The sequence below is a fragment of the Schistocerca gregaria genome, chromosome 7, assembly GCF_023897955.1.
Source record: "Schistocerca gregaria isolate iqSchGreg1 chromosome 7, iqSchGreg1.2, whole genome shotgun sequence".
NCBI classification, from domain to species: domain Eukaryota; kingdom Metazoa; phylum Arthropoda; class Insecta; order Orthoptera; family Acrididae; genus Schistocerca; species Schistocerca gregaria.
Window position 1 is genome coordinate 469,021,954 of NC_064926.1, and position 13,015 is coordinate 469,034,968.

General features: G+C 43.5%; 1 protein-coding gene across 1 annotated transcript in view; it reads right to left on the reverse strand.

Moving 5' to 3' along the window:
- LOC126282434 (lateral signaling target protein 2 homolog) overlaps nucleotides 1–13,015 on the reverse strand; it is a 349,280-nt gene that overhangs the window by 127,165 nt on the left and 209,100 nt on the right. Inside the window, exon 4 of the mRNA XM_049982092.1 lies at nucleotides 6,097–6,281. Coding sequence (XP_049838049.1) covers nucleotides 6,097–6,281 — 185 coding nt within the window. The remainder of the gene's footprint in view (nucleotides 1–6,096; nucleotides 6,282–13,015) is intronic.

Sequence of the window (13,015 nt, forward strand, 5' to 3'; positions counted from 1 at the left end):
AGAGTTTCAGTATATATGAAGGGGCTAAAAAAAAAAGTGACACATGTCATGCCACCAGAGGACCATTGCCCAACAATAGTGGCGCATTGTCAGAAGAGAGAACGTGTTCTGGTTTCCTTGCAAACACATTTCTGCTGCGGCATGGATAACAGGTGCCTCACAGGGTCAGAGTTTCAGTACATACGAAGGGGCTTAAAAAAAAAAGTTACACATGTCATGCCACCAGAGGACCATTGCCCAACAATAGTGGCGCATTGTCAGAAGAGAGAACGTGTTCTGGTTTCCTTGCAAACACATTTCCGCTGCAGCATGGATAACAGGTGCCTCACAGGGTCAGAGTTTCAGTATATACGAAGGGGCTTAAAAAAAAAAAGTTACACATGTCATGCCACCAGAGGACCATTGCCCAACAATAGTGGCGCATTGTCAGAAGAGAGAACGTGTTCTGGTTTCCTTGCAAACACATTTCCGCTGCGGCATGGATAACAGGTGCCTCACAGGGTCAGAGTTTCAGTATATACGAAGGGGCTTAAAAAAAAAAAAAAAAGTTACACATGTCATGCCACCCGAGGACCATTGCCCAATAATAGTGGCGCATTGTCAGAAGAGAGAACGTGTTCTGGTTTCCTTGCAAACACATTTCCGCTGCGGCATGGATAACAGGTGCCTCACAGGGTCAGAGTTTCAGTATATACGAAGGGGCTTCAAAAAAAAAAAAAAGTTACACATGTCATGCCACCAGAGGACCATTGCCCAACAATAGTGGCGCATTGTCAGAAGAGAGAACGTGTTCTGGTTTCCTTGCAAACACATTTCCGCTGCGGCATGGATAACAGGTGCCTCACAGGGTCAGAGTAAAGAGTCACGGGAACTGGAAACGTAGTCCAAAGTTGAAGTATGCGGCGGAGTACGATCCTTGTGGGTGAAACATCTGAATTAAACACAAATTCTCAGTGGGATTCTGAAGGTATATGGATCAAATGCAATGTCGTGTCCACCCTTAAAGAAATGGTGCTAACAATTTGACCAAGGTCGGACAGACATGGTTTGTGCTGATCGGGAAAGAAGGCCATCAAGCACAGACGACAATGTCCGGGCAATTGAGGAGTTGATTCGCAGCAGTTACAGATTTTCCGACCTTGGGAACGTTCACACAGCTGTTCTCGAAATGCTTCGTGACCTACGAATGGATTTCTGTCGTCGAGGAATCGAGCGACTGGTAGGACGTTCCGATTGTTCCTGACACAGACTTGGTAATAATGTTGAAAAACAGTATTAGGCATCTGTGTCACTTCGATGTGTATTGCAGGTTTCAATAAAAGTTACTTGGTCCGCCATAACAAAGTGTGCCAAAAAAAAAAAAAAAAAAATGGTTCAAATGGGTCTGAGCACTATGCGACTTAAGTTCTGAGGTCATCAGTCGCCTAGAACGTAGAACTAATTAAACCTAACTAACCTAAGGACATCACACACATCCATGACCGAGGCAGGATTCGAACCTGCGACCGTAGCGGTCACGCGTTTCCAGACTGAAGCGCCTAGAACCGCACGGCCACACCAATCATGTGTGCCGTTACTTTTTAAGTTCCCTCGTATTACACAAAAACAACTTACTGAAATTTACACCGTTTACTTACTTCATTTGAAACGGCTCATTTCATTTTACTAACAAGTTAGAGGTGTAAACGGTTTGGTTCGTATGGAGTTTGCCATTGGTATTTTGATGACTTCTTGTTGAAACAGGCAACCAAATAGTTCCAGACTTAACATCCACCTAAAATAGTCAACAATTAAAGAAAAGCACTTACACTGTAATTTTGCTTTAATAACGCATTAAAATGTAGGAAACTAAGAAGGGCAGATTGGAGGAGGAGTTGGGTGGGTATTAAACAAGAAAGCGGATTCCTTTGGAGGGAGGGGAACAGGGAAAGGAGGGGGGGCATAAAGCCGAAGTTTGACGCACACGTCAGTTATCTTTGTTACTTCACTTTCTCTTACTCCTTCTGTACCCTCGTCATTTAATGAACTCTGCTACTCTCACTCCACCTAATTTTCCATACTTGATTACCTTCTCCCGCCTGTACCCTAGTCCACCTCAATGTAAATACACCTTCTGAAATCCCTGGAGCGACTTCATCTCGAATCTAAACTCCCTGTTGTACTTTCTATTACCGAGAACCTTGGCGTATTTCCGCACATCTACCAGCAAGTGTCCCATCTTCCCTCACGCTGTATGTACGGGGTACGACGCTCTACGCGGAGCAACAGAGACAGCCGGGTTGCCTGAGCAGCAGGCGTACGCGGCGAGATGACACTATAGTTCCGGTCCGGCGTACGGAGACCGCCGTCTTTGTCGCATTATTTTGCTACATCGGTCACTTGGGCGGCATTAGTGCTTTGCTCATTATACTTCTACCCACCGGGTATTTTGTGGTCTGCACTTCCCGTCGACGGCAGAGCGAAGTGGAGGGTCAAGTCGAACTCAAATGCGGATTTAGCTGGTTTACTTCCGACGACCGCCGCTCGCTCACCCAGTTCATCGCTCAGCGAATGGACTTCGAATTTCCTGGACGTTTAACCTAATCTGATTAGGAATTTGACAGAATGTTCTTACTAGTCAAATATTGTCTCTAACGTTGGTATTCCTTAGAACAGAGTTAAGTACTGTATATACTTGTTCAGTAACAAATGTTGTCAGGACTGATAATTTTTTATGCGCGATGAATACAGCACCTCATCTCTGAATCATTTCCTGAAATATAACTTTCGTACCAGCACTACTACTTCTGCCATGAAGGAAGGTACCAAACCATCCTTTTTCTGCTTAACATGAACTGTATCCGCCTTCGGTACACTAGCATTCCATCCATTAATTCTTTGCAATGTACTCGTCCAGCTCGTATACCATCTTCGTCAATCCCACATCCTTACTGAACCAACCTGGTATTACAACGGGTCCTCATCATCACCTCCACAGAACAAGAAGGAACGTACATCACCCACGTCAATCAATCATTTCGGTATCATTATTTTATCTTAATAAAACAGGTTTGGCTCTCTAATAATTCTGAATCATGAGTTAAGATGGAGATAGATGAGAAAATTTGCTTATAAACGAACACAGAACGGTACAAAAAACGGGCAGTAATCTGTAAGGTCAAAACCAGGCATTATAATGCAGTTATGAAACCAGAACGACTCCATGACTCTGAGTATCTTGTTTTAAATAAAAAGAGATAGTTGTAAGGACTTGAAAAGAAGAAAAGGAAGATTCTCAGGAAAATTATGGAAACCTAGATGGGACTTGGTAGAATAAGAAGAACGAGGAGCTCTAGAAATACACCGAAGAGATCATGGACACAATGCGGAAACAACAATTTAAATTTTATGGATACCTAGTTAGACTGGATGAAAACAGACTCCTCAAACATATCTTCAATAGAGGTATACAAAAACATTTGTTTATATATCAGTGCCCGTTAAGGTTTATAATTAAGACTGGGAATTTGTACGAACGCTAATAACCGTGTCGTTGAGCGCCCTAAAAACCAATCATCATCATCATCATCATCATCATCAACAACAACAACAATTTCTGATTACTTCACGAAGGAGTTAATGTGTTAAATATTTGAAGTTACACATGTAACACCATTATGGTTAAAGACACAAAACCCTATTATGGTTAAAGACACAAAACCCTATTATGTTGACTTTGCTACTTCGGAAGATGGGATGAATATAGTCTGGGTAATTTGGGTGCCGTGAGTTAGGCTCCCTCAGGTCATATTTACAATTTCTAATTTTAAAACTTAAATTATTCTGTTGAACCCTTAATGTAACATTGTAGTCATAATGAGATCATCTTGACAACATTTAAAATTTTTAGATTCGGTCAATAATTCTATCTACGTCTACGTCTACATCTACGTGATTACTCTGCTATTCACAATCAAGTGCCTGGCAGAGGCTACAATGGACCACCTTCATGCTGTCTCTCTACCGTTCCACTCTCGAAAGGCACGCGAGAAAAACGAGCACTTAAATTTTTCCGTGCGAGCCCTGATTTCTCTTTTTTATCGTGATGATCATTTCTCTCTTTGTAAGTGGGTGCCAACAGAATGTTTTCGCAACCGGAGGAGAAAACTGGTGATTTAAATTCCCGTCGCAACGAAAAACGCCTTTGTTTTAATGGTAGCCACTCCAATTCACGTATCATGTATGTGACACTATCTCCCCTGTTTCGGGATAGTACAAATTACACAATTATACATTTATATGAAATGCTAAAAAAATCCAAATTGTTTTGCTCTTGGAAGTCGTTAGATAGTTAATCTGCAACTAGCTGACCACAGCTACTTAGTAATAGAGATACTGTTCAAGAATTTCCAAATTTCTTCTTGAACTGTTTTGGAGAGAGACAAATTAAATTTCATACTTGTGAAGAGCTAAATATTGAAAAAACAAATGAAACGCGGTGTTTCGAAGCTTATACATAACAAGCGCAATTAGATACGTAAGTCTGGAACAATAACGTAGGATTTACCCCTCTAAAAAATTAACGTAGCTGTTACGCTAATTAAAATTGTTGTTGTTGTTGTGGTCTTCAGTCCGGAGACTGGTTTGATGCAGCACTCCATGCTACCCTATCCTGTGTTAGTTTCTTCATCTCCCATTACCTACTGCAACCTACATCCTTCTGAATCTGTTTAGTGTATTCATCTCTTGGTCTCCCTCTACGGTTTTTACCCTCCACGCTACCCTCCAATACTAAATTGGTGATCCCTTGATGCCTCAGAACATGTCCTACCAACCGATCCCTTCTTCTAGTCAAGTTGTGCCACAAGCTTCTCTTCTCCCCAGTTCTACCCAATACCTCCTTATTAGTTATGTGATCTACCCATCTAATCTTCAGTATTCTTCTGTAGCACCACATTTCAAAAGCTTCTATTCTCTTCTTGTCCAAATTATTTATCGTACCCGTTTCACTTCCATACATGGCTACACTCCATACAAATACTTTCAGAAACGACTTCCTGACGATTAAACCTATACTCGATGTTAACAAATTTCTCTTCTTCAGAAACGCTTTCCTTGCCATTGCCAGTCTATATTTTATATCCTCTCTACTTCGACCATCGTCAGTTATTTTGCTCCCCAAATAGCAAGACTCATTTACTACTTTCAGTGTCTCATTTCCTAATCTAATTCCCTCAGCATCACCCGACTTAATTCGACTACATTCCATTATCCTCGTTTTGCTTTTGTTGATGTTCATCTTATGTCCTCCCTTCAAGACAGTGTCCATTCCGTTCAACTGCTCTTCCAAGTCCTTTGCTGTCTCAGACAGATTTACAATGTCATCGGCGAACCTCAAAGTTTTTATTTCTTCTCCATGGATTTTAATACCTACTCCGACTTTTCTTTTGTTTCCTTAACTGCTTACTCAATATACAGATTGAATAACATCGCGGATAGGCTACGACCCTATCTCACTCCCTTCCCAACCACTGCTTCCCTTTCATGTCCCTCGACTCTTATAACTGCCATCTGGTTTCTGTACAAATTGTAAATAGCCTTTCGCTCCCTGTATTTTACCCCTGATACCTTCAGAATTTGAAAGAGAGTATTCCAGTCAACATTGTCAAAAGCTTTCTCTAAGTCTACAAATGTTAGAAACGTAAGTTTGCCTTTCCTTAATCTTTCTTCTAAGATACGTCGTAGGGTCAATATTGCCTCACGTGTTCCGATATTTCTACGGAATCCAAACTGATCTTCCCCGAGGTCGGCTTCTACCAGTTTTTCCATTCGTCTGTAAAGAATTTGCATTAGTATTTTGCATCCGAAAATAAGAGCAGATTTTTTTATGCTTAGATATGCCGTAGAGATCTAATCATTACAGGAGATTTAGATATTTGAAGGAGATTTGTATTGAGGAGGTAGCGACTTAAAAATTATTTTCTATCGTCTCGTAGGGCGGACCGTGCAGCTGCCTGCAGATAGTACCTGCAGCGACATGGTGGTATTTATGGACCTTGAACGTGAACGTGACAATGCGACTACTTAAGGCGGTACGACACGCGAGTGGAGACTCACGTGCAGCGGCGTGCGCTGCTCGCTGTCAGCGCTGACGCAGACGACAGTGACGCAGGCGGTGACGGTGGCGGCGCCGGCCGGACCTGCTGTGGCGGCGGCGTCCTCTGCTCCCTCTACAGGCAGGCCCACGTCCTCGTACACGCCGTCATCGTCGAGATCGGACGCCTTCGCTTCCGAAGACCCATCTGAAACAACACAGAAGCGCTCTTTAACTTTATCAACATCGTGATGGGAGCGTCGTCGTAGTTACAACTCAAAAAATTAAAACAATATTTTGTTGTGGTCTTGAGTCTAAAGCCTGGTATGATGCACTTTTCTACACTTTATTCGCACGAAGTAATGGCCGCTATCGACAGGGGATCTCAAGTTGATTCCGTATTTCTAGATTTCCGGAAAGGTTTTGACACCGTTCCTCACAAGCGATTTCTAATCAAGCTGCGGGCCTATGGCGTATCGTCTCAGTTGTGCGACTGGATTCGTGACATCCTGTCAGGAAGGTCGCACTTCTTAGTAATAGACGGTAAACCATCGAATAAAACTGAAGTGATATCAGGTGTTCCCCAGGGAAGCGTCCTGGGACCTCTGCAGTTCCTGATCTATATACATGACCTGAGTGACAATCGGAGCAGTTCTCCTAGGTTGTTCGCAGATGATGCTGTAATTTACCGTCTAGTAAGGACATCCGAAGACCAGTATCAGTTGCAAAACGATTTAGAAAAGATTGCTATATGGTATGGCAGGTGGCAGTTGACGCTAAATAACGAAAAGTGTGAGGTGATCCACATGAGTTCCAAAAGAAATCCATTGGAATTCGATTACTCGATAAATAGTACAATTCTCAAGGCTGTCACTTCAACTAAGTACCTTCGTTTTAAAATTACGAACAACTTCAGTTGGAAAGACCACATAGGTAACAATGTGGGGAAGCCGAGCCAAAGGTTGCGTTTCATTGGCAGGACACTTAGAAGTGACAAGTGATTACATTTTCACGCAATTTGGGTGCATAGATCCTGAGAAATCAGTACCTAGAACAATAACCTCTGGCCGTAATAACGGCATTGATACGTCTGGGCATTGAGTCAAACAGAGCTTGGATGGAGTGTACAGGTACAGCTGCCCATGCAGCTTTCACACGATACTACAGTTCATCAAGAGTAGTGACTGGCGTATTGTGACGAGCCAGTTGCTCGGCACCTTTGACCAGACGTTTTCAATCGGTGAGAGATCTGGAGAAAGTGCTGGCCAGGGCCGCAGTCGAATATTTTCTGTATCCAGAAATGCTCGTACAGGACCTGCAACATGCCGTGATGCACTATCCCGCTGAAATGTAGGGTTTCGGAGGAATCGAATGAAGGGTAGAGCCACGGGTCGGAACACATCTGAAATGTAACGTCCACTGTTCAAAGTGCCATTAATGCGAACAAGAGGTGACCGAGACGTGTAACCAATGCCACCCCACACCATCACCCCGGGAGATAAGCCAGTATGGCGATGGCGAATACACGCATCCAATGTGCGTAGACCGCGATGTCGCCAAACACGGATGCGACCATCATGATGCTGTAAACAGTACCTGGATTCATCCGAAAAAATGACGTTTTTCCATTCGTGCACCCAGGTTCGTCGTTGACAACACCATCGCAGGCGCTCCTGTCTGTGATACAGCGTCAAGGGTAACCGCAGCCATGGTTTCCGAGCTAATAGTCTACGCTGCTGCAAACATCGTCGAACTGTTCGTGATGATCGTTGTTATCTTGCAAACGTTGTTGACTGAGGGATCGAGACGTGGCTCCACGATCCGTTACAGCCATGCGGATAAGATGCCTGTCATCTCGACTGCTAGTGATGCGAGGCCGTTGGGATCCAGCACGGCATTCCGTATTACCCTTCTGAACCCACCGGGTCCATATTCTGCTAACAGTCATTGGATCTCGACCAACGCGAGCAGCAATGTCGCGATACGATAAACCGCAATCGGAGTAGGCTACAATCCGACCTTTATCAAAGTCGGAAACGTGATGGTACGCATTTCTCCTCCTTACACGAGGCATCACAACAACGTTTCACGAGGGAAAGCCAGTCAACTGCTGTTTGTGTATGAGAAATCGGTTGGAAACTTTCCTCATGTCAGCACGTTGTAGGTGTCGCCACCGGCGTCAACCTTGTGTGAATGCTCTGAGAAACTAATCATTTGCATATCACAGCATCTTCTTCCTGTCGGTTAAATTTCGCGTCTGTAGCACGTCATCTTCGTGGCGTAGCAATTTTAATGGCCAGTAGTGTATGTTGGTTGCAGTAGCTTCGTTCCGCAGTCAACTTCAAATTCCACTTATCTATAAATATTCTCAATAGTGTTCCTTGAAAAGAACGTCGCCTTACCTCCAGGAATTCCCATTTGAATCCCCGAACCATCTCCGTAATGCTTACGTGTTGATCGAACTTGTCGGTTACTAATGTAGGAGACCGCCTCTGAATTAGTTCGACGTCTTCGTTTTATCCGACCTCGTGGGGATCCCAAACATTCGAGCAGTACTGAAGTATCGGTCGCATAAGTGTTCTGTATGCCGTCTCTTTTACAGATGTATGACAAAATGGCTCTGAGCACTATGGGAGTTAACTGCTATTGTCATCAGTCTCCTAGAACGTAGAACTACTTAAACCTAACTAACTTAAGGATTCACACGCATCCATGCCCGAGGCAGGATTCTTAGATGCGATCGTAGCGGTTTCGCGGTTCCAGACTGTAGTGCCTAGAACCGCTCGGCCACTCTGGCCGGCGATGTATGACACTTTCCTAAAATTTTCACAATAAACCGGAGTCGACCATTCGCCTTCCTTACTACAATTCTTACGTGATCGACCAATTTCAGATCGCTTTGTAATGTTACGCCTAGAAATTCAATCGATGTGACTGTCTCAAGCAACAAACTACTAACGCTGAATTGGAATGTTACGGGATTGTTTTGCCTACGCATCTGCATCAGCTTACATTGTTCTACATTTAGAGCTAGCCATTCATTCATCAAACCAACTATAAATTTCTTCTACGTCATCTACCCTCCTACGGTCAATGAACTTCGACACTTCACCATGCACGACAGCACTATCAGAAACAGCCGCAACTGCTGCTCATCTTGTCCGTCAGTCAGTTACGTAAGCAGCCAACAAGACCGGTTCCACAATGCGATTTTCACTCTGCACTGATATGAAACTTCCTGGCAGATTAAAACTGTGTGCCGGGCAGAGGCTCGAACTCGGGATCTTTGCCTTTCGCGGGCAAGTGCCGTACCATCTGAGCTACGCAAGCACGACTCACCACCCGTCCTCACAGCTTCAGTTCTGCCAGTACCTCGTCTCCCAACTTCCAAACTTCACAGAAGCCCAGATGGTAGAGCACCTGCCCGCGAAAGGCAAAGGTCACGAGTTTGAGTCTCGGTCCGGCAAACAGTTTTAATCTACCAGGAAGTTCCATATGAGCACAAACTAATCCGCAGAGTGAAAATCTCGTTCTGGAAACATCCCCCAGCCTGTGACGAAGCCGTGTCTCTGCAATATCCTTTCTTCCAGGAGTGCTAGTCCTGCAAGGTTCGCGGAAGAGCTTCTGTTAAGTTTGGAAGGTAGGAGACGAGATACTGGCAGAACCGAAGCTGTGAGGATGGGTTGTGAGTCTTGCTTGGGTAGCTCAGATGGTAGATCTCTTGCCCGCGAAAGGCAGAGGTCTCGAGTTCGAGCCTAGGTCCGGCACAGAGTTTTAATATCCCAGGAAATTTCAAGAGCGATTCTGTCACACTTCCGTAGGGCAGTCTTGACGATACCATTGTCTCTGATGGATACTCGCTGACGACGACAGCGTACTGCATTCTATTACTTTAGGAAGTCTTCGGCCACTGAAATATCTGCGAACCTATTCCGTATGCTCTTACTTTTGTTAACAGAAAGCGGGTTCTCAATTGCTAAGCATGCTACAGTCTTTGGCTACCTAGTGAAAGTTTATCTATACCCAATACCATTGGACGAACAGCTGACTGATCAATCACATATCAGTGCGGCATAGTTCAGAGGCATCATGCTCCTGTAAATAATTAGAAAGAGACACTCTGATTCCTGTTTTTAGGTGTGCTTTTCTACATGCTGTTTCTTGGCCGCCTTATTTCCTGGGCCGTTGGGGCACAGGCATAATGGGGATGCAGCCTGTATGAAGTCGATGCTACAGTTCGACGGTCAACATACCAGAATTTATGGCGAGACCATTACTATGCAAGGGCAACTTGGCGTAGTATTTTGTTTGCAACGCTTTCAGAGTTATAGATGTAGCATCCAATGTTAACATCCGCTGCTGAAAAAGAGAGACTTCTTTTGATGTTCACAAAATACCAGTCTTTCAATTATCCATCTGTGAGATTAGAGTTAATTACCTTTCCACTTATTTAATACTGATACGCGAATTCTAGACTGTATGGAGTTTCCTTTTGTTTTGATATACGTGTTTTGTGGAATTATACTTCACGTGGTCGGCTATACCCCAAATGTAATCGTACTACAACTGCCAACTGGAAAAATAAATGAAACGTAGTTGTTCTGAAGAGCTTTCAATTTATTCTCATCCCACAGTCAGCAATAAAAATTGTAACTGTTCCCGGATATTTCCATGAGCTCTTAACTTTTCAAGTGAATCAGTAGTTGATCTGAACACAAGCTGCTAAATGCATTCTGTTTTCAGGGAATTGTTATTCGAAACGAGCTGCCCTCAGCAGAAATACTTCGAATTCTCTGCAGGCCCTTTACAAAAATGGTTCAAATGGCTCTGAGCGCTATGGGACTTAACTTCTAATGTCATCAGTCCCCTATAACTTAGAACTACTTAAACCTAACTAACCTAAGGACATCACAAACATCCATGCCCGAGGCAGGACTCGAACCTGCGACTGTAGCAGCCCCGCGGTTCCAGACTGTAGCCCCTATAACTGTACGGCCACCCCGGCCGGCAGACCGTTTACAGCCAGCGAGGTAAGCCAGTGTTGGCGACAACTTCGCACGTCAGGCTGGTCCTGAATATTGTTCGGAATGACTACCGTATTTTATATTCATTTACGAATAGGCGTTAGGCTTATAAATACGTTTATAGGTTGTGCCGGGAAATAATAGGGTGTGATTGTAGCGTTGCATTCATTTAAATATTTGTTCAAGCTCCCCATAAGTTCTCGTTGCACAGTAAAAGCATTCCCTACTTCTGAATACATCAAGCAAATCGAGATCGGCTAGCGATAATATTTATTCTTGTGGTCATAATAGTGTACAAAAAGGAAACATCTCAGGGCATTTTCACTGAAATCATACCTTTTATGTAGTCAGTTTAAGTTTAGAAATAAGTAGAAATCTTTAAATTTCTGCATGACTTCTGAAACTTGCATCCGTCTGAATTAGCTTACTGCATTCTAACGTTGGTCTTCTTGTACGTTTTTTACACCTCGTCCCTCTCTACAGTTCTCTCCATTACCAAATTTACCATCCCTTGCTGGCTCTGGATGTGTCATACCAACTGATCCCTTCTTTTAGATAAATCATGCCAAAATGTCTATTATTCCTCCCAGTTCGATTCAATTCGCCTTCGTGAGTTATTAAGTCTACCTGTTTTACATTCTTCATTCTCCTGTAGCACCACATTTCAAAAGCTACTATTCCCTTCTTGCCTGTACTGCTTACCGTCCACGTTTCACTTTCTTAGAAGGCTACTCCACCCCCCAAGAGGTTTAGAATGCCGTTAGAGGAAGCAAACTTAGTGTCCTAATGTCGCGGTGGGATTTCTCCATTTGAAGATGTGCCGTGTATGACGAGGGAATGTTGCAACTGTACGTCAGGTCTGGCCGCGAATTTACACACGATATCTGAGCATTATATTAATGGCTGGTGCGTAGTCGACATGGCATCACCGACACCAGCTAAACGGCTTTGGACGTAGAGTAATTAATTAGTGCTACGTGCATGACTAATAGAATACCAGACATTACACAAAACGTGAAAGTCTGAGGTTAAAAGACATTCAATATCACATAAACGATCTCTCTCTCTCTCTCTCTCTCTCTCTCTCTCTCTCTCTCTCTCTCTCTCTCTCTTTCTCTCTCTGGTATGGCCGGATGCGGGGAAGAAACAGCCTTCTACAGGCTGCTTTGGAACTTGTGTTCACAAAATTTCTAGTAATTTATACATATAATTTTACTACAAATCAAAACAAGCTACATACCACTTAATTCCAACCAGAGATGGCAGGCCTAGAGTTTTCGGAACAAGTGGTTCTACAAATTTCTGGTATTGTCGTTATTTTGACGCTGTTACAGAACGACGGTGGATGGCGATCATATTTTTTATATGTGTCTGTTGTATTTGCTTTGTGTTTGGTGTTCGTACCAAGCAGCCAGCAGTATACTGACTGAGCGGTTTATCTCATGATCAAAACCAGTTTGTGTACCGTCATACAGTAGTAGCTCATAACACATGATAACAAATCATGGAAGCGGGCAAAAAAATTCGTTCTGAAGTGATATTGTATCATCATCTCGTTATACCGTAGTTTCCCTAAGGTAAAGATGAAGGACTACATAGATGTGACGCTGTCGCCTGACAGGCTTTTTGCACTATGTTACAGAAGCTATCAGTGAGAAATCTGAGTCCAGCACACATGCAGCTAACAATATCTCCGAAAGCCGTAACGAGTTGTTTTTCTGACGCAAGAATTGTGGTGATAATAGTGGGAAAATTAGTGTTTTAACATGCTTATTCTCTTTCAGATAGTGACTTGCAAATCGCGATACCATTCACGTGGAGTGAATATAGGATTTAATTATCTCCCACTGTAGAGTTGTGTCAACAAGTTGGGGAACCTTTGACTCCTACCCTATGGAGATGTTGAAGTTTCCGTGGT